This window comes from Antechinus flavipes, chromosome 5 (genome assembly GCF_016432865.1).
Source record: "Antechinus flavipes isolate AdamAnt ecotype Samford, QLD, Australia chromosome 5, AdamAnt_v2, whole genome shotgun sequence".
Lineage (NCBI taxonomy): Eukaryota > Metazoa > Chordata > Mammalia > Dasyuromorphia > Dasyuridae > Antechinus > Antechinus flavipes.
The window spans coordinates 19,277,557-19,301,338 of record NC_067402.1 but is presented as its reverse complement, the minus strand read 5'-3'; the positions used below and the strand labels follow the sequence as shown (position 1 = coordinate 19,301,338).

At 55.7% G+C, this 23,782-nt stretch overlaps 1 protein-coding gene across 1 annotated transcript; it reads left to right on the top strand.

The window, feature by feature from the left end:
* POMGNT2 (protein O-linked mannose N-acetylglucosaminyltransferase 2 (beta 1,4-)) lies at positions 1 to 21,793 on the top strand. The gene is made up of 2 exons (XM_052000443.1): positions 1 to 150; positions 19,846 to 21,793. The coding sequence occupies exon 2, from the start codon at positions 19,965 to 19,967 to the stop codon at positions 21,705 to 21,707; it is 1,743 nt and encodes a 580-aa protein (XP_051856403.1). The 5' UTR covers positions 1 to 150; positions 19,846 to 19,964; the 3' UTR covers positions 21,708 to 21,793.
* The last annotated feature ends 1,989 nt before the right edge of the window (positions 21,794 to 23,782 follow it).

Below are 23,782 nucleotides of genomic sequence, written 5' to 3'. Positions count from 1 at the left end.
GCCACAGCGGGATCAGCCACAGCAGGAGCAGCGGGCGCGGCGTCTGCGGCGGCGGCGACCGTGGTCTTGGCCGTGGCCGTGGCCTTGGGCAGCCTACGTGCACGACGGGGATCCTTCCACCTGCCCTGGCTCCACCCCGCGCATCAGCAGGTGAGCTCCTGGGGCTCCTCTCCCACCACCCCCACCCCTGGGACCTGCACTGCGGGGTGCCCGCATCGGGGGGAGGGGGGCGGCCACGCGTATCGGGCCTTCTGCGGGCACGGGCCCCGGCCCCGAGAGGTGTCACGCCATCTCGGCCTTAGGTGACAGTAGATTTCGAGGTTGGAGCTGAAAGGTTTTCCGAAGTGCGCATGCACTTTGCCAGATTTGGGGGCGGAGGGGGGATGTCTGTGCTAGGACAAAAGGGGCGCTGGTCACCGTGTGGCCGCTGGCGGTTAGTACATTGGGGTAGGGCCCTGGGCTGGGTGATCACCGACTGCCCTCAGAATCTATTCAGTGGCGGTTGAGCTTAAAGAACTGGGGAGAAGAGCGGATTGGGAGAGAGATGGGCTGGGCATCTCGTGGGGGAGGGGGGGATGATGACATAGTCCCAATGGGTGGGTGGGGAGGATGAGTTTGTCCTTTCCTCCCCGAAAAAAGCCCGTGTAGCACGGCTTGTGTTGGGACGCTCGTGGCGAGGAGCACGAGGCAGATCGTGTTCTTGAAAAGCAATCCTTGCCCAGCTTGGCTACTCTGTAGCAATCTCTCTTGGCGGCTGACGTTAACAAATGGTCGGTTTCTTTGAATGGAGGTGCTGTTGCAAGGCTTGGCCGGCAGGGGCGCCCCCCGCGACAAGCCTAATGGCTCGGGCCCTCGCCCCCTTACTCCCAGAAAGACTATTCAAAGAGCTCGGGTGCCTTCGGGGTCCGCCGCTTCCTTATTCGGTGTCGAGAGGACAGGTTCAGCCTCAGATACTCCCTAGCTGGGTGACCCTCTGTTTGCCTCAGTTTCCTCCTCTCTCAAATAGGGGCGTAACCGCATCTACCTCAAAGGTTGTTGGGAGGATCAAATAAGATACAGGCGCGGAATAAGTACTGTATTATTACTACCTCGTCAGCGGCTTATCGCCAGAATCTTAGCCGTTATTATTGTTGTTATTGTTGCATTGGTGGGGAGCGAGCGTGGGGACGCCCTTAGGTTCTTTTTCTGGGAAGCGAGGGGCTGGATTAGCTCGCTTTCCAGCCGAAAATCGGGGGTCGGGGCAGACGGGCGGGATTGGAGAGTTCCGATGTGGGGCTCGGACAAGCGGATGGCCGCCGAGGTGCCTTTGCATTAAATGGCTTGCCCGCCATGCAGGTGGCGAACGCGAGCTGGGCTCTGCCCCCTGCTGCGCTTCTTGCGGAGCTCACGCCCTTTTGTGGAGCGCCACGCAGCGTCAGGCTGGATTAAATGGCGGGCTCGGTCCTTTGTATCTGCGGGAAGCTGAGACCCGGGAGCTGAGGGTACGCCTTGGTTCGCCGGGCTCGCGATTCAGAGACGTGCACTCGTGCCTTCTTGTTCGTGAGTGTGGGGGAGGGGAGGGAGAAGGGAGGCGGGGGCGGACCTCTTGCTGCCATCTTCGGCTGCATCGGTGAGTTTTCCTTTGTTTGCATGCGGGATGATGTGTCGGGATTTGAAAACGGAGGGGCTCGGTCACAGGTCGTCCTTGTCCAGCTCCCCCTTTGTACAGCCGAGGAGGCTGAGGCGGCGAGGAGGTAGCGCCCTCTTCAGGGGACCGCAGTGAACGATGCCTCCGATCCATTGTTGTCCACGCCCTTGGTTCTGACTTCTCGGGCTCCTTTCCCGTTTAGACGCGGCTCCTTATTCTAGTGGGTCGCGGGGACCGATTTTACACCGTTTGAAATAGATTGAGGAAGAGGGTAGCGGGAGTGGGGGAAGGGCCGTGTGCGGCTTGTGGACGAGACACCTCCTCAGCTAGAATGATGATTCCCCAGATTTTTAGGAAAAAGGCGGATCGGATTCGGGTTCTTGTTCTGGAGCTGGAAAGAATCTCGCGTCCAATTTCGTTCTCCTCCTATAGAAAAGAGGTTTTCCCAGAGTCCCCCATATACTGCGCCGCAAGGTCCGTAAGAAAGCAAGCTGGTCTCGGGAATTACCTTTTTTTCTTACGGCCGATAATTCCCTGGTCCCTCGGAGGCCCACGTGGGGGCCTCATTCTCCTGGGGCCAGGCTTCTGTTCATTGAGAGCTAATGTTCAAAATGGTTGTCCTGAGCCCCCCCCCCCATACTGAGTCATGGAAGTAGGATGAAATTAGCGCGGGCAGCGGGGGGGGGGGGGGCGGACCCTAGAGACCCCCCCCCCTTCCCAGATGACGAAGCCCCAGCCCAGAGGGGCCGTGGGTTACTGGCAGAGCCGGGAGGAGACCGAGGGACTTGGCTCAGTCGCCATCTTTCCACAAGTGGTCTCAGCCCTGGGTGGAGATGGTTCCCGACGCCTTGTGCCGGGGAGTGCCCTACGTTTTTCAGACGAGGAACCTCAGGCTTGAATAGGTTGAGTGACTCGCCCAGAGTCACACAGCCGGCCCTGCAGGCAGCATTTAAACCCTGACCTGCTAAGTGTGCCTCTGGCTGCTGGGGGGAGGGGCCGGCAGCGCCGTCTCCCTGCCCTTGTCTGAGAATCACGGGGACTCGCGGGCCGGCGCTGGGCCAGGGGGCACCCGGCAGGATTGACCCGCTTACCGAGGCTGGCCTCGGGGCACGGCGGGGAGGCAGGCAGAGCTCTGGCCATCATGGGCGGGGCACCCGTCCTCCGTCCCCAGCGTCTCACGGAGACTACGAGTGTATATCACGTATATCAAATGTGGATATTAACCGACAGTGTACGATGTGCTTGGGATTCGCAGAGGATTTTACCCTTGTGAGCATGTTGGCCCCCATCTCTCTTCCAGTTGGGGAAACTGAGGCACGGTAGAATAAGACCTCGGAGGTCTGTGGTTTCATTCATTTGGATTCTCCGTCGGCCAGTTTAGATCTCAGCCCCGCCCCCATCGTTTTACTAGGTGTTCTTTGGGAGAGGGTGGCAGATGGTCCCATGCGGAATCTTCTTCGATTAGGGGGTGGGATCCTCAAATTTCAGAAAATAGAGTTTGTTGCCATATTTTGTGCTTAGCCTTTCCAGCGTGGGGGGGCCTGCCGGGCTCCACATTGACCCAGCCTTCCAGAGCTTTCGGAGGAAAAAACTGTTGAGAAATTTTCAGCAAAACAAAGGAGGCTCTGATTAATCAGAAGTCAGCACAGGTTAATCAGAAAATTCACTTAACCAGAATATTATTTCCTGGGCATTTTGAGTGAGATTTTATGCCTCGTGGACCCCAGGACCCATTATTCGGTATAATTTCCCGATCTTCATCCTAAACCTTACAAGTAAGGGAGGGAGGGAGGGGGTGGCTCTTTCCCTGGACCCCCAGCCCCTGCAGCCCTTTGTTGGTCACTCTCCCCGCCCCCCTTCCCTCCGTGCCTTTTCCATTTCCAGCCCAGATCAGCCTGTGCAGATTCAGTGTTCTCCGGGCCCAGACCCCTTGTCCCCTCACCCTGGCAGCAGTCAGTTCTTGGCAGGACTTGCCAGCCTGGGGTCAATCCCACCACCTGCCTCTCCTCCTCATGAAGCAGGAGGAATTCACACAAGCGGGCCAAGCCCAGAACATGAGAAAACGATGGGCTTTCATCTTAACCAGCCACTGCATCAAGGTATTCCTTTTATTCCTCTCTGATTGAGTTCATCTCCTTGCCTGCACAGGCTCTTCTGTACCTTCTCTCTCCTTTCCCCTTTCTCAGCTGATGACCTCATCACATACTTCTCACCGAAAACAAAGGCCATTCACCATGAGCTCTTTTCCCCCCTTTCATCTTAAAACCATTTGGCAGCATCCTCTGTTCTCGTTGCCTTTCCTCTGGCTCGGACAAAGTCCTTCCCCTTGCCAAGGCCCGGCCCGCTCGGGGTCTCTCCCCTCTGGTCTTCCCTGTCCCTCCCATCCCAGCCGCCTTGCCCCCCATTCCTCCTACCGTCCCCTCTCAGTATCTTCCTCTGTCTCTTCTTTTCTCAAGTAAAATCCTAGAAAATGTCAGCTCCTCTCTGCTGGGTTTCCCTCATTTCCCACTAAGCCCTTTGCAGAGGGGTTTATGACTTTATAATTCAGGTAAGGGTGAGTCTTCACTGTGGGGTCAGATCTTCTTTTCTGTGTTTATGCTCCTTGACCCCCCGTTGCATTGCACCCTAATGTCCCCCTCCCCCTTTCCTGCAGCCCATTCTCCTTCTCTGCTGCTGGATGGTTCTCCTCATCCTTTGCTAGCTGTATCACCCCCCACTCCCCCTAATGGGGAGTTTTCTCCAGAGTTCTATCCTGGGCTTATTTCCATGCAAATTATATTTCCCAGAAAGCCTCACTTTCCCCTCGAATCCCAGGTCTGCATCATCCATTACGTTGGGACATTTCAGACTGGATGTCCTGGAGATATGTAAAAGACGTGACTCGTTTTTTTTTTTTTTTTTTTTAACTCTCAAAATAACTCATCACCTTTTTCCATCAACTCATCCCTCCACCCCTTTACCAAAGTTCCCTATTTCTATGTCTTTTAAAAAAGTTTTTGCTAAATATAACCACACATTAAGATAGAGTTTCCAGGATCTTTGTGAATGGGATGCCACTGGGACATTAACAACTATAGCTAATTCCAGAAAAAAAAAACAGTTCATCCAATCCAAAGAGCTACCACTCCTTGAAGAAGAAAAAATTGTAATTGTACACACACATATACTTACACATATGTGAATATATACACACATGTATATATTTACAGATATGTAGAATATACTTATATACATGTGTGCACATGTATGTGTATATATATATACACACATATATTATTTATTTTAAACAATTTTTTAAAATTTGAGTTCTAAATTCTTTTCCTCACCCCTTTCCTCTTCCCATTGTGAGAGTGAAAACTATGCTATCAGTTATACATGTGAAATGATGGAAAATATATTTCCATATTTGCCATATTGCAAAAAAAAAAAAAAGCAAAAAAATTATGCTTCAATCTGCATTCAGAATCCATCAATTCTTTCTCAGGAGTTGGATTGCTTTTTTCATCTTACAAATTGTTTAGGATCATTGCGTTGCTGAGAAGAGCTAAGTCATTCATAATTGATCTTCAGACAATGTTTCTGATAACTGTGTACAATATTCTCCTGGTTTTGCTCACTTCAATTTGCATCAGTTGATATAAAGGTTTTTCTGAAAGCAACCCGTTATTAGAGCACGACATCCATCACAATTATACACCACAGATTGTTTGGCCATTCTTCAGTTGATGGCTAAGTAAATTATTTAGATATAATTGTCATTTTTATCATATTGGATCAGCCTATTTAATATTTTTTAAGTTGCTTAGGTCTGACTTTCTTTGTGTGAAAAGTGTTTTCTAATCCCCTCAATTTCAATTCTTTGCCACCAAAAAAAAGAAGTGCTACAAGTATTTTTGTACACATAGGTCCTTTCACTTTTTCTTAGATCTCTGGTCTGCAGACTGAGTAGTATTATTGCTGGGTCAGAGGGCGAGCATAGTTTTCTAGCCCTTGGGGTATAGTTCCACCTTGCTCTCCAGAATTGTGCAATCAGTTCACAACTCCAACAATGCATTAGCACCCCAATTTTTCCATATCCCCTCCAACACTTCATTTTCCTTCTGTCATATTAGCCAATCCTATAAATGTGAGGTAGTACCTCAGAATTGTTTTAATTTGTATTCCTCTAATCAGTAGTGATTTAGAGCATTTTTTTCATATGATTATAAATAGCTTTAATTTCTTTTTCTAAAAACTACCTATTTATATCCTCTGGTGACTTATCAAATGTGGAATGAATCATATTCTTATAAATTTGACTCAGTTCTCCATATTTTTGAGAGATAAGACCTTTATCGAGAAACTTACATTGGTTTCGTTTTATGAAAAATCTTTTTAATTTCATAAAATCAAAATGATCCATTTTATTTCCTGTGATCCTCTCTGTCTTGTTGAGTCATATTTTTTCCCTTATCCATACCACTGACGGGTAACATATTCCATATTTTCCTAATGTACTTATGGCATTATGTGCCCATTTAACCTTATCAAGATAAGTATAAGTATACAGTGTGAGATGTTGGTATATATCCAGTTTCTGCCAGATTGCTTTCCGGTTTTCTCAGCAGCTTTTGTCAAGGAGTGAGTTCTTATCCCAAAAGCTTGGATATTTAGGTTTATTAAACACTGGATTAATGTTGTGGACCTAATTGTTCCATTATCCACCACTTGATTTTTTAGTACTAATTATGATCACTTTTTCATAATATGATTTTGAGTTCTAGTATTGCTAGGTTACCTTCCTGTTTTTTTTTTTTAATTGACTCCCTTAATATTCTTGACCTTTTGTTCTACCAGATGAATTTTTGTTATTTTTTCCAGCTCTATAAAACAAATTTTGGATAGTTCGATTGGTATGGTACTGGATAAGTAAATCATTTAAATATAATTGTCATATTTATCATATTGGATCAGCCTATTCAGGAGCAATTAATATTTTTTAAATTGCTTAGATCTGACTTTGTGTGAAAAGTGTTTTCTAATTTTGTTCCTATGGTTCCTGGGTTTTCTTGGTAGTATAATCTGAAGTATTTTATATTGTCTGCAGTTGTAGGAAATGGAATATATGTCTTGCTACTAAACTTTGTTGGGAATATGTAGAAATATTAATGATTTCTATGGGTATACATCATATCCTGCAACTTTGCTGAAGTTGTTAATTATTTCCCCTTTTAGTTGATTCTTTAGTATTCTTTAAGTATAACATCATATTGTCAAAAAAGAATGATAGTTTTGTTTGCTCGTTGCCTATTCTAATCCCTTCAATTTTTTCCTTCTCTTTTTGCTATAGAAATGACTATTATGCTATTATTATATAGTAGTAATAACCTCCCTGATGGTTTTAGATACATACTACTTATTTTCAGGCACATTCCATTTATTCCTATGTGGTCTAGTATTTTTAATAGGAATGAATTATATTTTATGAAAACCTTTTTCTGCATCGAGATAGCCAGATTATGTTTGTTGAATTTGCTCTTGATATGGTTAGTTATGCTAGCATTTTTTCTAATGTTGAACTAGCTCTGGATTCCTCATATGAATCCCACTTGGTAAAAGTGTATTTATTTTGTGATTTATTGCTATGATCTTCGTATTAGTATTTAGTTAGATGTTTGCTTCGGTATTCATTAGGAAAATGGTCTATCGTTTTCTGTCTTTGCTTTGTCTTCCTGGTTTAGGTAGCGGCGCCATATTTGTGTCATAAAAGGAATATGGAGGGATTCTTTTGACTATATTTCTATATATTGGAATTAATTGTTCTTTATGGTAAAGTTCTTTTGTGAATCCATCTGGTTCTGGGCATTTTTTTCTTAGGGAGGTCATTGATGGCATGTTGAATTTCTATTTCTAAGAAAGGGTTATTTAAGTATTAAGAGGAAATATTTTCTCCTGTTAACCTGGATAATTTATGTTATTTATATTATTCATAAAATACTCATCCCTTTCACTTAGAGTGTTAGATTTATTGGTATATAATTGGTCAAAATAGTTCCTAATAATTGCTTTAGTTTTTTTTTATTGGTACCACTTTTGACATTGGTAATTTGTCATCTTTTTTTAATCAAATTAACTGATTATTTCTTTTTTATTATTATTTCAATGGTTTTCTTTCAGTTTTATTAATCTCCTTTGGTTTTCAGGATTTCCAATTTGATCTTTAATTGGAGATTTAAAATTTGTTCCTTTTCTATTTTTTTTAATTGGTCTGCTCTTTCTTTGTTTTATTGATGTATACTTAGAGATATAAATATTCCTCTAAGTGTTGCTTTGGCTGCATCCCATAAATTCTGGTACGCTGTCTGATTGTTGTCATTCTCTTTGTGAAATTATTGTTTATTTGTTCTTTGACCCATCCGTTAGAATGAGATTATTCCACTTTCTATTAATTTTCAATTTATGAAACTTGGCCCATATGTTGTATGCAATTTTTATCACACTATGGTCTTAAAAGGATGCATTTAATATTTCTGTTTTTCCTCATTTGTCGGAGGTTTTTATGACCTGATGCATGGTTAATTAAGTACCTTATAATGCTGATAAAAATCCATTCCTTTTTCTCCAGAAGTCTGTTACATCTAACTATTTCCTCCTGTAACTTTTTCCTTTAAGATTTTGGATGCTGGGCTGTTTGGTGATAATATGCTTAATATTCACTTTACTCCATTTTCTGTGGCACCTTTTAGCAAGTTTCCCTGCTTCTCTCTCTGAATTGTTTTTTTTTTTTTTTTTTTTTTTTTTTTTTGCTTTTTGCTTTTGCCTTTTCTGAGCCCATGTTTGCTGGCCCTGCTGTTGTTCCAATCTTGGGTGAAATGTAATGGACTGTGCTCCTCTCCCTTAGTTTGTGCTCCTCTCTCTTAGATAGTGCTTTTCTTTCCTAGATTTTGCTCCTCTCCCTCAGCTTGTGCTCCTCTCCCTCAGCCTGTGCTCTTCTCCCTCAGCTTGTGCTCCTCTCCCTCAGCCCGTGCTCCTCTCCCTCAGCTTGTGCTCCTCTCCCTCAGCCCGTGCTCCTCTCCCTCAGCCTGTGCTCTTCTCTCCCAGCCCGTGCTCCTCTCCCTCAGCCCGTGCTCCTCTCCCTCAGCCTGTGCTCTTCTCTCCCAGCCCGTGCTCCTCTCTCTCAGCCTGTGCTCTTCTCTCCCAGCCCGTGCTCCTCTCCCTCAGCCTGTGCTCTTCTCTCCCAGCCCGTGCTCCTCTCCCTCAACCCGTGCTCTTCTCTCTCATCCCATGCTCCTCTCTCCCAGCCCGTGCTCCTCTCCCTTACTCAGCCGGGGTCTGGGAGGCCTGCTTCTTGTAAAGCCCTTTGGCTGGCAGCCCCTCGTGCTCCTCCATCTGGGGCCTTTCCCTGATGCTGATTTGACCGGGAGCCCTGTGGGAGCAGGGTCGGGGTTTTGCTCACCCCCCAAAGCGCAGACACCTTCTGGACGTCCCGTCATGGAGTCTGTATGTTCTCCTGCTGTCACATCTCCCGGGATCTGGCCCTCTGTGTCCCAGGTCCGCCAGCCTTCGGGAGGTGATGGATCCACTCTTGTTGGTTGATGACTGGATTTCTGCCTCACCCCCTCAGTCTGAGACGGGGCTGAGACTGGGCAGGTGCTTGCTGGGAGGTTCAGGCGCTGTTGGCTCGAACTTCGGGCTGTGATTGGGTTTTTGAGGTCGGATTCCTCGGGGCTTCTGGAGTTTCTTCCTATTTCCCAGAATCTTGGGGCCATAGAAAGGGTGAGAACAGGAGCAGAGATGGGGAAGTCACCTTAGAAATTGTCCAGTCCATCCTCTTTTTATTTGATGTATTTTTATTTAATTAGTTTATATTTATTTTCCCTACTTGTCCCATTTTACAGCCTCCTTTAGCTAAGGGAAGCCATGGCAGAGTCAGGAGTCCCACGGCCTCCTTTGCGTCCCGTTAGGAAGGATTTCTGCCATCCTGGTGGTTAACCAGTGGCAGAGCTCTGTGTGCCAGGCACTGGGCTGAGTGCTCGGGATTTTCAGAGGCCCTGTGGGGAGAAGGGCCAGCCTGGGAGGGGGCTGAAGGCCCTCTGCCCCCCAGCATAGCCGCAGCATTCCAGGGCCTTCTGAGAGAGCCCTCCCCCGGGCCCCTGGGGTGCTTCCCACCACCTTTGGGTGTGACTGCTGAGAAGCAGCCCAGGGCAGCCTCCTTCTCTGGCTGTCCTGGTGCATTTATGAGGCACCTGCTGTGCCCTGCGAGCTTTCTAATGGAGGAGGCAATGAGCCATTAATCAGGAACACGCAGGACACGGAGGTCCGGCCATCCCAGACAATCCAAGCAGGGAGGCTGGGCCCGGAGGCCGGGAGCTCCCACCTCTTCCCCCAGGTTTATTAACTTTCCTTTTCTGAAAAACAGGCCCATAGCCTGCTCTCCCCCTCCTGATCACTGTCTTTGGGAAGGGAAGGAAGAGAAAAGGCATTAATTAAGCCCCCAGTGTTTGCAAGGATGGGCTAAGTGCTTGTATTCTCACCACTTCCTGGGAGGTGGGTGCTGCTCTCCCATTTTACAGGTGGAGAGAGTGGCCCAGCGTCCCAGGGCCGCCGGTCCCTGAGGCCAGATTTAAATTCCGATCTTCCTGATCCCAGAGCCCAGATGAGACAATCACCCAACGGCTCTGGGCCCGGTCTGTAAAAGGAAGGGAGAGGGTCCCGGCGGTCAGGTGGGCGGCCAAGCTTACATGGCCTCCATCTTATCCTCTGAGGGTCGTGGTGGGAAGTAGTGAGCTTCTCTGGAAGGAGAGCCTGCTGACCGTGTCTGGGGGGAGGGAAGTCTGGGACCGGGCGATTCTGGTTAGGGAGGCCTCGGGGTGGCCTTGGGGCTGGGGAGGGAAGAGAGTGTAGAATGTGGAGCTCCCCAGAGGTTCCCCAGCAGCCTCATCCCCACAGCTAGTGAGCATTTGCGGGCCACTGGAGGTAGTGGCTAGGATTCAGATAGATTATTATCCCCATTTAACTGAGATAAGGAAACTGAGTCCTGCGGGCAGTGGGTGATGGCCCCCCACTGGGCCGGGGGAGTGCCCCAGCCAGCCCCGCCCTCCATGAACTCATCTGTAAACGGCAGGGTTGGACCAGGAGCGTTTCCATAGAACCAGAGCTGGGGGAGCCCCAGGAGCCACGGAGGGAACAGGAAGCCCTGAGAGCTGAAGGCCCCCGGGGGGGCTTCACTGGAGCTCTTCCGTCCCTGGGCCCTGCTCTTGTGGGGGGCATGGGGGGAGGGGCTGGCACACTTGGGATTTAGCCGCCTCAGACTCTGCCATTAGGTCAGATAATTTTCACCCGTGACGGGCTAATGGCTGCTGGTGATTTAAATGGACTCGTCCAAGAGGAGAAGGCGCTTAACCTTAAAAACAGCATCTCCTCTGATTCATGGCCCTCGGTTTCAAAGCAGCCACTGATTTCCCTCCCTCCCTCGCTCGCTCCTTTCCTCTCACACAGAAGGTCAGGGAGCCTTTAAGGGCTGAGCGGGTCCTGTCGGCTTGGTCCGAAGGTAACATGGCTCCGTCCCGGTGGCCTGTGGCTCCTCGTGGGGCCGAGGGGGGGGGGGGCGCGTGGCCCCTCCAGCCTCTGAGTCTGCCTTTTAGGGACGAGGCCCCGCTCAGCGGCTTCCTGCCGGGACAGTGTCCCAAGGCCTCCATGGCCTCGCTTGCCCAGTGGGGGGCGCTGTGCCCTCTAGGAGCTCCTCCTTCCCCCTCCATGGCCGGGTTCTAGAGACTGCGGGTGGTCCCGAGTCCTGAGCTCAGGTTCACCTGCAGCTGTTTCCTTGACTGTAAATGGAGACCTGGGACCTGGCGGGCAGGCTTGTGGGCAGAGGGCAGTTGGCGCTGTGCCCAGTTACCCTTCCTCTCTACCCCATGGGCACCCAGCTGCCCAGGTCCTAGCGGGCAGGGGCTTGGAACCGGGGGGACCTTGGGACATTTGTATTCTTTACAAAAGGAGAACCTCCCCTCCCCCTGTGCGCCCCCCCTCCGGGGAGCAGAGCTGGGACCCGGGCCCACATTTATTGAGCATCTCCTCTATACAAAGCCGGATGTGAGGGCTGATAGCAAAGGAAGAGACCCCCCTGGAAGGCCAAGGCCGCCCCACCCCCACTGAGCCCCCTGTCCTCTTGGAGTGACGGCGCCATCACTCGGAGGGAGCCATTGAGGGCTTTTGAGCGAGGGAGTGACCTGACTTGCCCGTGTCTTTGGAGACACACGTGTCCAGACGGGGCCGGCACTTGCTGACTGGGCCCATTCATTTAAAAGGCTTGTTTCTCTTTTCTCAGAAATGTTTTGGAGGGGGAGCTGGCCACAGTCCGGCCTGCGCCTCCCCCAAAGCAAAGGAACACTGGCCTTGTGGAGGCCGTCGGGGAAGGGGAGGCTGCTGGAGGCTGGAGCTCGTTAGGCTGCGGGCCAGAAGCTTTCATCTCTTCTCCTTAATGGGGACTCTGGGGCCCGCCCGGCCCTGGGCACAGGCCGGCCTGTTCCTTTTTGAACGGCGTCCCATCAAGATCGCCCCCAGGCCCGCGCTCTCTGTTCCCAGCCCAGCTTCTCAGGGCGGGCTGCTCCCTCTGGGGCCAGACCGCTGGGAGTGAAGGGGGGTCAGTGTGGAGCCGCCTCCAGCCCTGGCCCTGCCCGGGGACCCAGCCCCCGCCCCCAAAGGGGCTTTTCATGTTCCCTCGTTCCCCTTCCTCTGCCTCTCGCTTGAGGGTGACATTCAGTGACTGTAGCAGGTCTGAAACTAGGCTTGCGTTGTTGTGTGGTGTGGGCCTGGCCGGGGTGACCAGGGCCCCCCAGGGGCTTAAGCTGGCACACCATGGGGGCGGGCAGTTGTGGGGGTTGGAGGGGACGGCAGAGTCCGGCCCTTCTGAGGCCCCAGAGTCCCGAGCCGGCCAGGGTCCCGTATGTTAGAAGCGGTGGACAGCCAGCAGGTGCCAGCCTGAGGGGGAGGTAGGAGGGAGCCACTGCTTGCTGAGCAGGAGAGTGTCCCAGAAGCATCAGCTTGGGAAATCAGGGGGCGAGAGGCTGCGGCTGCCTGGGCAAGTGCCTGGGTCAGTGGGCGGGTGAGGGTCCTTCACACTGGCCCCCACAGCCTCCGGCCCGGTCCGACAAGAGCCGCCCCGAGCAGGGCGTCCCCATCAGTTCCTTGCCTTTCATCAGGCCCCCCTCCACAGCGTCCCAGACCCGCTCCTCAGTGGCTGTGTGACTGAGACAGCCTGGGAAGGGGCAGTCCTCATCATAGTAATGATAAAAAAAAGACCAACCGAGGCCAGCCTGGGCCCAGAGCCCAGAAAATGGGCCACATGCAGATAGGCAAAGGCTGTCTGAGAAAACTCCCGAGAACGGACAGGGAGGGAGGGAGGGAGGGAGAAAAGGAGGGGTGGGGGAAACCTTGAGTAGTCTCTTGTTGGAGCCAGTCCCTGTGTCAGATCCTGGGCCCGCAGAAGTGCCTTCAAGAAGCTTGTGTTCCAGTGGAGAAATTATGTCACAAAGATCTAAATGCAGGGGTGGGGTCCAGTACCCAGGATGGGGGCAGGGCAGCCTGGTCTCGGAATCCAGAACGTCAGGAAGAGGGTCTGGGGAGACTCTGGCCTGGTTGTAAGCACAACGTGCCGCAGGGTGGCCCCTGGGAGCAAGGGGAAGATGGAGCCCCGGGAATTACTCGCAGGAAGCCCTTCCTGACTCAGCCCCGCTCCTCCCAGCGACCTTTGTATATAGTCTGTGACTCCAATAAATCACAGATAAAGCTGAACTCGGGGGTCTCAGACCCAGCTCATGGAGGAGCCCGTACAGGGTCCTCCCATTAGAAAGCGAGCTTCCTTCAGGCAGGCTCTCTCTTTGCCCCCCACCCTGCGCATCTGGCGATTCTCCGTGATTGATCGCTGCAGCGCCTTCACAGACGTCAGGGCGAGTCAGCGACGCAGACGCTGCTTTCCCATCAGGGGGCTGAGTCCTCCCCGGGGTCCCACAGTGAGTGCCAAGGACCAGGCCCAGCTCCCCCGTCCCTTGGGGACCCCTGTGGTGATGGGCAGTGGGAGCAGCAAGGACGGGGGCGAAGGAAGGAGGAATCCTGGCCCCCAAAGGACTACAGAGGGAATTGCCCATAATCCCTTGAGAAGTTAATCAGGGCGGGAACCCTGCACTCCCCTGCGCACTGGACCTCCTGCTGTTGGCACCCTCCTGGTCAGTCTCCTGCCTCCAATCCAAGTGGTTTGTCCTGAGTGGGCCTGTCCTTTGGGACACCCCCTTGGCCAATCTGGCTGGTGTCTCTAGGATCCATTCGCTTCTAAAGCCTTCCTGGCCCCAGGCCAGATTCACCCTCCCATCCCAAGGACAGGCAGGGTCCCCTGGGCTGTCCCCGGGAGTTTTCTGTCCATAGCGTTGCCTGGGTCTGGGAACGTGGACACCAAACAATGTAAACCTTGAACTGAAACGTGGCCTTTCCTTGGCTAAAAAGCAGCGTTCGGCGAGGGGCCCCGGAGGCTGGGTCAGAGCAGAGGCAGCAGGGCGTCCCGGCGTCGGGGCCTTCTAGGCGGGGGAGCCGGACCGACCTTGGGGATCGGCTGCCTGACCCTTGTTCAGAGGCCACAGAGACCCGGCACACGACATCTGCCCCTCAGTTGAACAAGCATTTAATGTGAATAGATTTTATCGATGTATTTTGGTTTCCACCATCTAAATTTCTCCCTACATCCCTTCGCTTCCGTTCTCCTAGAAAGCCATCCGATAAACATAACACATTTGCTGGAAAAACTCTGGCGATGCATAAAAATCCAAATCTGACACAGGCAACGTGCCCCACCTGTGGGCCCCCCATCCCCATCCCTGCAAAAAAGGGAGGGCAGATGTCTCCCGCTTCGGCTTCTTGTGTGTGTTGTAGACCCGGAGATTCCGTTCTAATCTCAGAACCATGGACAGATCCACCTGAGGGCCTTTGTCCCATTCAGGGACTCTTGGGGCCGGAGGGGCCGTGAATCTGTCCCACGGGAAGGGAGAATGCAGGAGAGTGGCCAAGGGATCGGGAACAAGGCGCTCCCTCCTCCAGCCGTAAGCTGCTGAGGGCTCGGACCCTGTGGGGGCCGAACTCTGTTCTTCACGCCCCCAGCAAAACTTGCTTGCTTCATGGGGTCCTCTGACAACTTGGGGTTTTGGGGGGATTCCTGAAACCTTTTCCAGAAGCTTACCTGAAGGACCCTTAGCTCCCTCCTCGGGGCCTTGTCAGAAGGCCGCCTGCTGCAGTGAGAATTGCGAGGGGTCCGAGGTAGTGGAGCAGCCCCTGGGAACCCAGCCTTTAGCCTCAAGCTCTTCCCTGCCCAGTTCAGTGTGTCTGGGGGCCGTGATGGGGAGACAAAGGCCGGGATTGGGGGCCTGAGCCCGGCCCCAGTGCTCCCCCCACACCCCCGCGTAACTGAGGCTCGGGGAGCAGAAAGGGGCGGGGCCGGCCAGCACAGGACTCGGGCCCCTGGTCTCCAGTCCGGGGCTGCTTCTGCCGTGTCCTGCTTAAGTGGGGACGGGTTCCCCACTGCTGGGCTCACTCTATCTTTCCCAGGGTGAGGTGAAAAAAGACTCCAGGTGGGCGGGAGCCGCAGGGGAACCTCACTGGTGAGGTCAGAGCCGGCTGTGCCTCCGGGAGAGCTCATCCCCAGCCATGGCTGCCCCCCTTCTCTCTGTGCTCTGGAGGCCCCGGATCTGGGCCAGGCCCAACGTGCTTCCCAGAGACTTCGGGACTCCCTCACTGCCCAGCAGATGGGGGGGCGTCCTGGGGCTCCTTGGTGCAGCTGGAGGGAGGCTCCCCTTTTCTGCCCTTGGCAAGGGGCTCTTTAGGAGAAGCAGGTGAATGCCCGATCGCATCAGGCTGACCCAGCACTGGAGGTGCTGCTGTCAGGGTGACAATCACGGGGATTTATGTCCTTTCGTGGGGTGCAGGAGCAGGGCTCAAGTCCTGGCCTCCGGGGCCACGTTTCCCACGACCCTGCATTTGATTTCCGCTGGACGTGAGAAGCCGGGAGTTGCTGGAGCAAAGCTTGGGTTCTCGGTTCCGTGATACTGAGCGGCCCAGCGGGAAGGGACCGACTTTGAATCCTGCCTCCTTGCCGCGCTGGGAGCCCGCTTCCTGAGCGCCGCCCGCTCAGTCTGTGCCGTCCCCTCCTCCCAGGTCCAAGCCAATAAACATCTCGTGCGAGGGGGTGCTGGGGGATAGGGAAGAACGGCGTTCCGAGGCTCCCTCCAACCCATGCTTGGGGGGGTCACTGTGCCCCCAGACACCCAGGCTCTCAGGGGCTTCCTCGCTGGGACTTTCCCATACCAACGTCATTCGCCCCGTCCCAAACAAGGAGGGCTCGTGGGACCACAGATCTCCACCAGCCCCCTTATGGTGGTTAAGTTCCCTTGGGCCCCTGTACCTAAAGTTCTTTAAGGGGGTATGGAAATAATGGCAGCTGAGAAACCTGCACTCCCCTCTTCCCCTCCCCTAGAGCAGTGGGACTTTGGGGCCCTTAAGTTGGCTTTTCAAACCCATCCCGCCGAGGAACAAGATCCCAGCAGAGCGGAGCACGCATCCCGGGAGGGCGTCCTCGGCTTCTGAAACTTCTGTGGGGAGGGGGCGGCCAGCTCCCCGGCCACGGCAGCTGGTCACGCCCCCCCAAGAGCCATTTACCATCAGGCTTCTCTTTCTGGTGGTGGAGCTGGCTCTTCTTCTGGCTCCCCCTCCCCTCTCCCCACTTCTTCCCCCTCCCTTCTTTTCTCTCCCCCTCTCCCCACCCCTGCCTTTTGTGTGCCTGTTTTTAGCACGAGAGCCACCTTGGGAGAAGCGGCTCTCCACATGGTCTGCCCTTCTCCCAGATTTTGCTTCTCTCCCCCTTTCAAACAAGGGAAGCCCCCACCCTTCGAGCCTCTGTCCCTGCGTCCAGTTCCGTCCCTTTACTCTGGTCCCTCCGGCTGGTCCCTGTTGTCCCCGTGGCTGCCCCGCGGGGCATTGGCGGGAATACTGCAGCAAAGCCCCGGAAGGCTGCGCTGACCTCCGGAGGCTGGCGGATTGAGGTGAGCTGCTGGCCGGAGCCACAGGACAGTGGGCGGACGGAGCATGCCCAGAGTGGGAGGGGTGGGGGGCAAAGGGAGCTGGGACTGCAGATGGTGCAGCCATGGCCAAGGGGAGGGATGAGCCGGGGGCCAGTAAGGAGCCGTGGGGGTGAATGAGGAGCCGTGAGAGTGAATAAGGAGCTGTGGGGGCGAGTGGGCAAGTGAGGACCCGTGGGCACGGGGCATGTGCTGTCAGGGGTGCGGGGAGGAGACTGGCTGGAAGCAGCCCTCTCTCAGCCTTGGCGGTCTGGGCGCTGTCCAGCGCGCCGCGTGCTGAAAGCTGGCTGTTGCCTTGCCTCGGCTCCTTCCAGGGCAGGGTGAACGGCTCTCCCAGAGCCCCCTGGACAGGGGTTCCCCCTTCCCACTGCTCTCATAGATGCGGAAGGAAGGAGATCTGGGGGGACATAAACTGGGGGGAACTGGGTGAGGTGGGTCTGTCACCACAAGGCTTTTGGGGGGCTTGGACCCCTGTCCCGTAGAGAGGCTGATGGCAGTGGGGAAGTGCATGGGGGTATGAGGGAGTGTAAGGAACAGGACAAGGCCTGCCCGCTGCTGCCCCTTCTCCCTGGCTCCGGTGCCAGCCCTGAACCAGGGGCAGAGGGTAGGGTCAGCACAAGGGCTGAAGGGTAGGCAAGGTTTGAGGAAACCTCCAGAACCATTTGTATGTGTGACCCAAGCCTTTAGAAAAGCTCCTTGGGCTTGCTCTGCTTCTGACTGGGGGCACGTGGGGCCCACTGGGCCCGCCTGCTCTCAGGTGCAAGGACCCGCCGTGACCTTCCTCGGACAACCTCAGACTCCTCAGGTAGACGCTCTTTGTCTAATTGGGAGTCCTCCTCTTCCCCCTCCCCACTCCCAGCGTTAGCTGCAACGGGGGTTCCATGCTGGGAGACTTGGAGGACCCCCAGGCTTGGGGCGCTCCAACTCTGCAGCTGCCCCAAGGCCTCAGGCCAGGGGCCGGAATGGACCTTCCCAGGAGAAGGCGGGCTGGGTGGAGGAGATGGAGGCCCCTGGCTGCCCCTGCCCCCGAGATCTTAGCCCATGGGAAAGTCGGGAGCTCGAACCCGAGGTCTGCTAAGACCCCTGAGAGGGGCTTCTCCTTTTAGCGCCGGCGAGCCTGCCCCTTCGGAGGGGGTCTTTGTCATCAGAAGGTCCGACCCTGAATTCTGCATCTGCTCTTTGACCGCCGGGGGCTCTCCTCCATCTGCCGCATAGGAGTAATTGTGCTTGTCCAGAACCAGGGTGAAGATCAAATAAATTTAAGGATGCAAAGTGCTTTGTATCAGCAGGAATTTGTGTTAATTTGTTTCTAATTAAAATTCCAAAACTGGCCGCCTCTAATTAAGGCCGTTGCTGTGGATTGATGAATCATGCAAGTCGCATTTTCAAGAATAAAAGCGGACCCTTTTTGTCACTCACTCTGTGAATTAGTAATGGTAACAACAACACACTTAACAGTTAGTGACTGACAGTTCCCTGGAACTTTTGAGGCTTATGAAGCTCATTTCTAGCCACATGCCTGTAAAGGGCAGGCTAGAGGCTTTCTTGTCCCCATTTTACAGATGAACTGAGGTCCTGGGATGTGAACCACCCTTTTCAGAGCTAGGAAGTGTCCTGGGTGGGTTTCAAACCCGGCTCTCCAAACTTGAGTCCCAAACCTCTCTCCCTACTGGCCCATCAGGAGAACAGAAGGGGGCGGACTTTTCTTTGTCTCTCCCAAGCTTAGCACAGTGACTGGCATACAGTTGGCGTTTAATGGCTGCTTCCTGCCTTGGCCAAGGTGTCCTTGAGGCTACCCACTACTAAGAGACGGGCTTGTGATGCACAGGACTTCCCCGCTAGGAAGCCCAGAGACGGAGAGAACATGGCAGGGCCCCCAGCAGTCTCCTCCAGCTCCCCGTGCAGCGCTCAGTGGGTCTGGCAGCTGCTTTTGTCCCAGGGCATGAGGAAATATGCTTGGGGTCTGTCATTGTTAAAGGTGTTTCCATGGTTCCAGGAGAGTGCTTCGGGCACACAGGGAGCAGCTCTCACCCGGGTCCCACCACGGGGTCCGGGCCTAGGGAGCCCAGAGCGGCCTCGGAGCTGGGACATCCTGGCTCAGGCCTCCCCTGTGGCACGCTGCCCCTTTCGGGGGCCCGGGGAGCCGAGAAGCAGGGGCTTCGGGTCCCCCGGGGCTGGGGAGCTCAGAGCCATGGCCCGGCTTTGTGCTCGTTCCTGGACACGGGCTGGCCTCCGTCCTCTCCTGGAGGCAGAAATTGTCCTTGTTCCAGGGCTTGTTGAATAAGTGAATGAGTAGGGAGGGGGAGGGGGATGGAAGGGAGGGGTTGAGGACAGTGGGAGTTGGGAAGCAGCGGAACATGGAGATCCTGCCCCCGGCACTTACTGGTCTTGTGGCTGCTTCATGGAGAGCGGGGTGCGAATGCTGCCGCTTTAGAGACTCCCTGCTGGGATGATCTGTCCCTTCGTGGGCTGGTGCAGGGGGTCAGGAAGCTCCCCTCCCCCCTCCCCAATGCTTGCCTCATTCAGCGTGGTCTGACCCTCATGAGCCGGGCACGGGGCACAGAGCCAGGAGGACGGTCCCCGCCCTCCTGGAGAAGCCACACGGTCACAGATGAAAATAAGGATGGGGGGGGGTCATCACTGACCCCAAGGGAGGGGGTGGAGCAGCCCTGAAGGAGACTGAAATGAGAGGGGGGGATGTGAATCCACCCTCTGCTCTAGTGGATCAGCCAGGGCCCAGCCTCCCCCCCAACACCCTCCTGCCGCTGGCACCTTCACCCCTTTCTCCCTCCCTTCCCCATTTCTCCATCTCTCTGTTCTGTCCTTTATTTCTCTGTCTCTGTACTGATAGCTCTGCTCTGTCTCCATCTGTTCTCTCTCCCCATTTCTGTTTTATCTCTGTTCTCCATCTCTGTTCTTTCTCTCTCTCCGTGTCTTTTCTCTCTCCCTTTCTCCCTTCTCCCCTCCTGGCGCTCACGGGCTCCTGGGGCACCGGGCGCTTTCTCGGCCTTTGCTGGCGCGCCCCCCGGGCTGGTGGGGGAGGGGGCCCTTCTCTGACCCTCGCCCCCGTGTTGCGGGCCTGGCCGGGCGCTCGGTGACCTTTCTCTCGCTTCTCCCCCGCAGGTCTCTGCTTCTTCTTGCCATGCCTGAGGAGATGGACGGCAGCGCCGCGCCGCTGCCCGGCTCCACCCTGTGCCCACCGTCCTACTAGAGCCGCGGCCGGCGGCAGCGGCGGCGGCAGGATGAACATCGCGGCCGTCTTCAACGCCCTGCTCGTGTCCATCCTGGCGGCGGTGCTGTGGAAGCACGTGCGGCTGCGGGAGCACGCCTCCACGCTGGAGCAAGAGCTGGCTCTGCGCCGCCAGGCCCAGGAGCCGGCCCGGGAGGGCCCCGACCAGCAGGCGGCCCTGCAGACGCTCCTGGAGGAGGGCACGCGCATGGTGTGCACGGGCCGCACGCACACCGACCGCGTCTGCCGCTTCCAGGACCTCTGCTACTCGGCCGAGGCGGAGGAGTTCATCTTCTTCCACGGCAACGGCTCGCTGATGCTGCCCAGCCTGGGCCCGCGCCGCTTCCAGCCCGCACTCCTGGACCTGTCCTCGGTGGAGGACCACAACACCCAGTACTTCAACTTCGTGGAGCTGCCCGTGGCCGCGCTGCGCGCCCTGCCCCCCGCGCGCTTCCTGCCCGACGTGGCGCTGATCGCCAACCGCTTCAACCCCGACAACCTCATGCACATCTTCCACGACGACCTGCTGCCCCTCTTCTACACCCTGCGGCAGTTCCCCGACCTGGGCCCCGAGGCCCGGCTGGTGTTCATGGAGGGCTGGGGCCCGGGCCCGCACTTCGACCTCTACCAGCTGCTGAGCCGCAAGGCGCCGCTGCTGCGCGAGCAGCTCAAGGGCCTGGGCCGCCTGCTCTGCTTCCCGCGCGCCTACGTGGGGCTCTCCAAGGCCACCACCTGGTACCAGTACGGCTTCGTGCAGCCGCAGGGCCCCAAGGCCAACGTCCTGGTGTCGGGCACCGAGATCCGCCGCTTCGCCGGCTTCGTCCTGCGCGCGCTCAACGTCAGCGTGGCCGAGGGCCGGGGCCCGGGCCCGGGCCAGGGCTACATCGTGGTCTTCAGCCGCACCCTCAACCGGCTCATCCTGAACGAGGCCGAGCTGCTGCTGGCGCTGGCCCGCGAGTTCCAGATGAAGACGGTCACCGTGTCGCTGGAGGACTACGCCTTCGCCGACGTGGCGCGGCTGGTCAGCAACGCCTCCATGCTGGTCAGCATGCACGGCGCCCAGCTCATCACCGCCCTCTTCCTGCCGCGGGGCGCCGTCGCCGTGGAGCTCTTCCCCTACGCCGTCAACCCCGACCATTACACGCCCTACAAGACGCTGGCCGGCCTCCCGGACATGGACCTCCAGTACGTGGCCTGGCGCAACACCAAGCAGGAGAACACCGTCACCTACCCCGACCGGCCCTGGGACCAGGGGGGCATCGCCCACCTGGACCGCGCCGAGCAAGAGCGCATCCTGCAGAGCCGCGAGGTCCCCCGGCACCTGTGCTGCCGCAACCCCGAGTGGCTGTTCCGCATCTACCAGGACACCAAGGTGGACATCCCGTCCCTGCTGCAGGCCATCCGGGGGGTGGTGAAGGCCGGGCCGGGCAGGCCCAGGCGGGCCCAGGGGCCCTACCCCAGCAAGGTGCGGGAGGCCAGGTGCCGGGCCTCGGTGCAGGGCGCCGCCGAGGCCCGGCTGAGCGTGTCCTGGCAGGCGCCCTGGAACCTCAAGTTCGTGAAGGCGAGGGAGGTCCAGTACGAGGTGTGGATCCAGGAGCAGGGGGAGAACGCGTACATGCCTTACATCCTCACCCACCAGAACCACACCTTTGCCGAGAACATTAAGCCCTTCACCACCTACCTGGTCTGGATCCGGTGCATCTTCAGCAAAAACCTGCTGGGACCTTTTGCAGATGTGCTGGTCTGCAGCACGTAGCCCCCCGGGTCACGGCAGAAGGCGGAAGAGACCAGCCCCCGCCCCCGCCCCGCCCCCCACTAGTGCCTCAGTGGTTGTTTCTTGCATTTACCGTGTGTGTTTTCTTGACCGTGACAATACTCAGTGGCGCCCCTCCCCCTCGGCCCCCCCTTCTCTGCGGCAAGAGGGTCCCCGCCCCCAGCCCAGCCCGCCCCGCCCCCTCCCCCGTGGCCATTGAGTATCTGTAGTCCTGGAAAAGTTAACTGTGAATTGAGTAGGTGGGTTCAGGCCTGCATAGGTTCCTGGGGGCGGCGGGGGGTCATGTGGAGTACTTCATTAGCTTCCTCATTGTGAAACTTCCCCAAATCCTAATTCAAGGATGTGTTGTTGAAACGTTCAATAAATGGTTGTGAGCATCACCCACGAGTCCTTGCTTGGGGGCCCCGGGAGGGAAACCGTGCATCCCCTCAGCCGGGATGAGGTCACACAGCCCCCGGGGGGAGGAGGGGGGAAGGGGGGGAATTCAAACCCAGGTCCTCTGACTCCGGAGCAGCAGCGTGCTGGGCCCTGCAGATTATGGGATCCCGGTCCCGGGGACAATCCAGGGCGGGGGTGGGGGTAAGTCCCTACAAGAGAAACATAAGGTAGTTTCAGGGGGAAGGAGGGAGGAAGGGGCCTTGAACGGGGCTTTGGGGGGAGACTGGGCAAGCCCAGGAAAAAGGACTGAAAAGGATCTTTGGAAGGATGGCCCCGTGGGAGACCTTGGAGCCGAGAGCCCTGCCGCTGATGCTGAGGGCCAGTCCCGACCTCTCAGAGCCTCACTTTTCTCATCAGTAAAATGGGCTAACACTGGTTCCGCTGCTCATGCAGAGTCCTCTGCAGACTTGGGGAAAGCAGGGGCCCTTTTTCCATCTTGGCCGAGCAGCTTGTTTCTGTGTGTGTGTGTGTGGGGGGGTGAATCACTCAGGAGCAGAGGGGGGAGACAGGTGGAGGCTGGGGAACGGGCTAGAGCCGCTCCTGGCCTTCGGGGCCCCAGCTCGTGGGTAACCTCAGGGGCCAGAGGTACCCGGGCTCAAGAGTGGACTTGCCGGGGGTTCTCTCCCCATTAAATGGGAAGAGACACTTCTCATGCACAGAGGGGAGGGGTACCCTTCCCATACCAGCCAGAGGAGCTCAGATCGGGGGCTAGAAGGGACCCCAGCCAACCCCTTCCTTTGATAGATGGGGAAACAGCCTCAACATGCTTGCCCAAAGTCACCCAGGGAACTAGTGGTGGAGCTGAGATTTGAACCCAGGACCTGGGCTCCAGAGCCAGAACTCTGACAGGAGTCAAAGGCTAAATGAGCCCGAAGCTCGAGGCCTTCTGGGGAACGTCATGGACCCTCAAGTCCTGGCTTCTAGAGGCCGTTACCGAGTGGCTTTACCATGTCCTTCCCCTCCCACCGGGGGGTGGGACGAGGGTCACAGACTCTGGGCCTCTGGTGTGGAAGCTCTGGCAGAAGTCGGAGGCCGGCTCGCTGAGCCCACCCCTGGCCAAGACTCCTCTGCCACGGCGTTCCGGCTCAGCGGTCATCCATGTCTGCCTGGGGAGGAAGGTCGCCTCCCCCGCAGATTCTCTCCAACTTCAGGTCCCCCTGTCCCGCCCTCGGGGGCTGAGCAGACCCACTCTAGCCTTCCTGGGCTTGAAGACCCTCACATTTCCCTTCTGAGTTGTCAGCTTCGCCCCCACCCCCCGTTCTTTGAACTCAGCTGACACCATCCGAGACCCTTAGCGGGGGACCTGGCCCGGGGAGGGCAGCTGGCAAGTGCCCAGGGGGGCTCCCAGATACGGGACGGGAGCCGGGCAGGAGTCGGGGATGAGAAGGGAGCTGCGGCCCGGCCGAGACTCCCGCACCGGACGCCAAGGGGGGGCCGGGCCGCCTCAGGAGGGCACCGGCCCTGGGGCAGGGGGGGATGGGCCGAGGCTGGCGGCCGCTCTCAGCAGAAGCTTGTGCTCCAGGTGGTGAATCCCCGGGCTCTCGACTCCTGAACCGTGACCCATTTTCCACTTGGGTAGTTCCGAAGATGAGATCACCAGACGGCTCCAGCTGGGCCCG

What these genes read in the sequence shown, in the direction of transcription:
- POMGNT2 (XM_052000443.1), top strand. Translation starts at nt 19,965, where the DNA reads ATGAACATCGCGGCCGTCTTCAACGCCCTGCTCGTGTCCATCCTGGCG.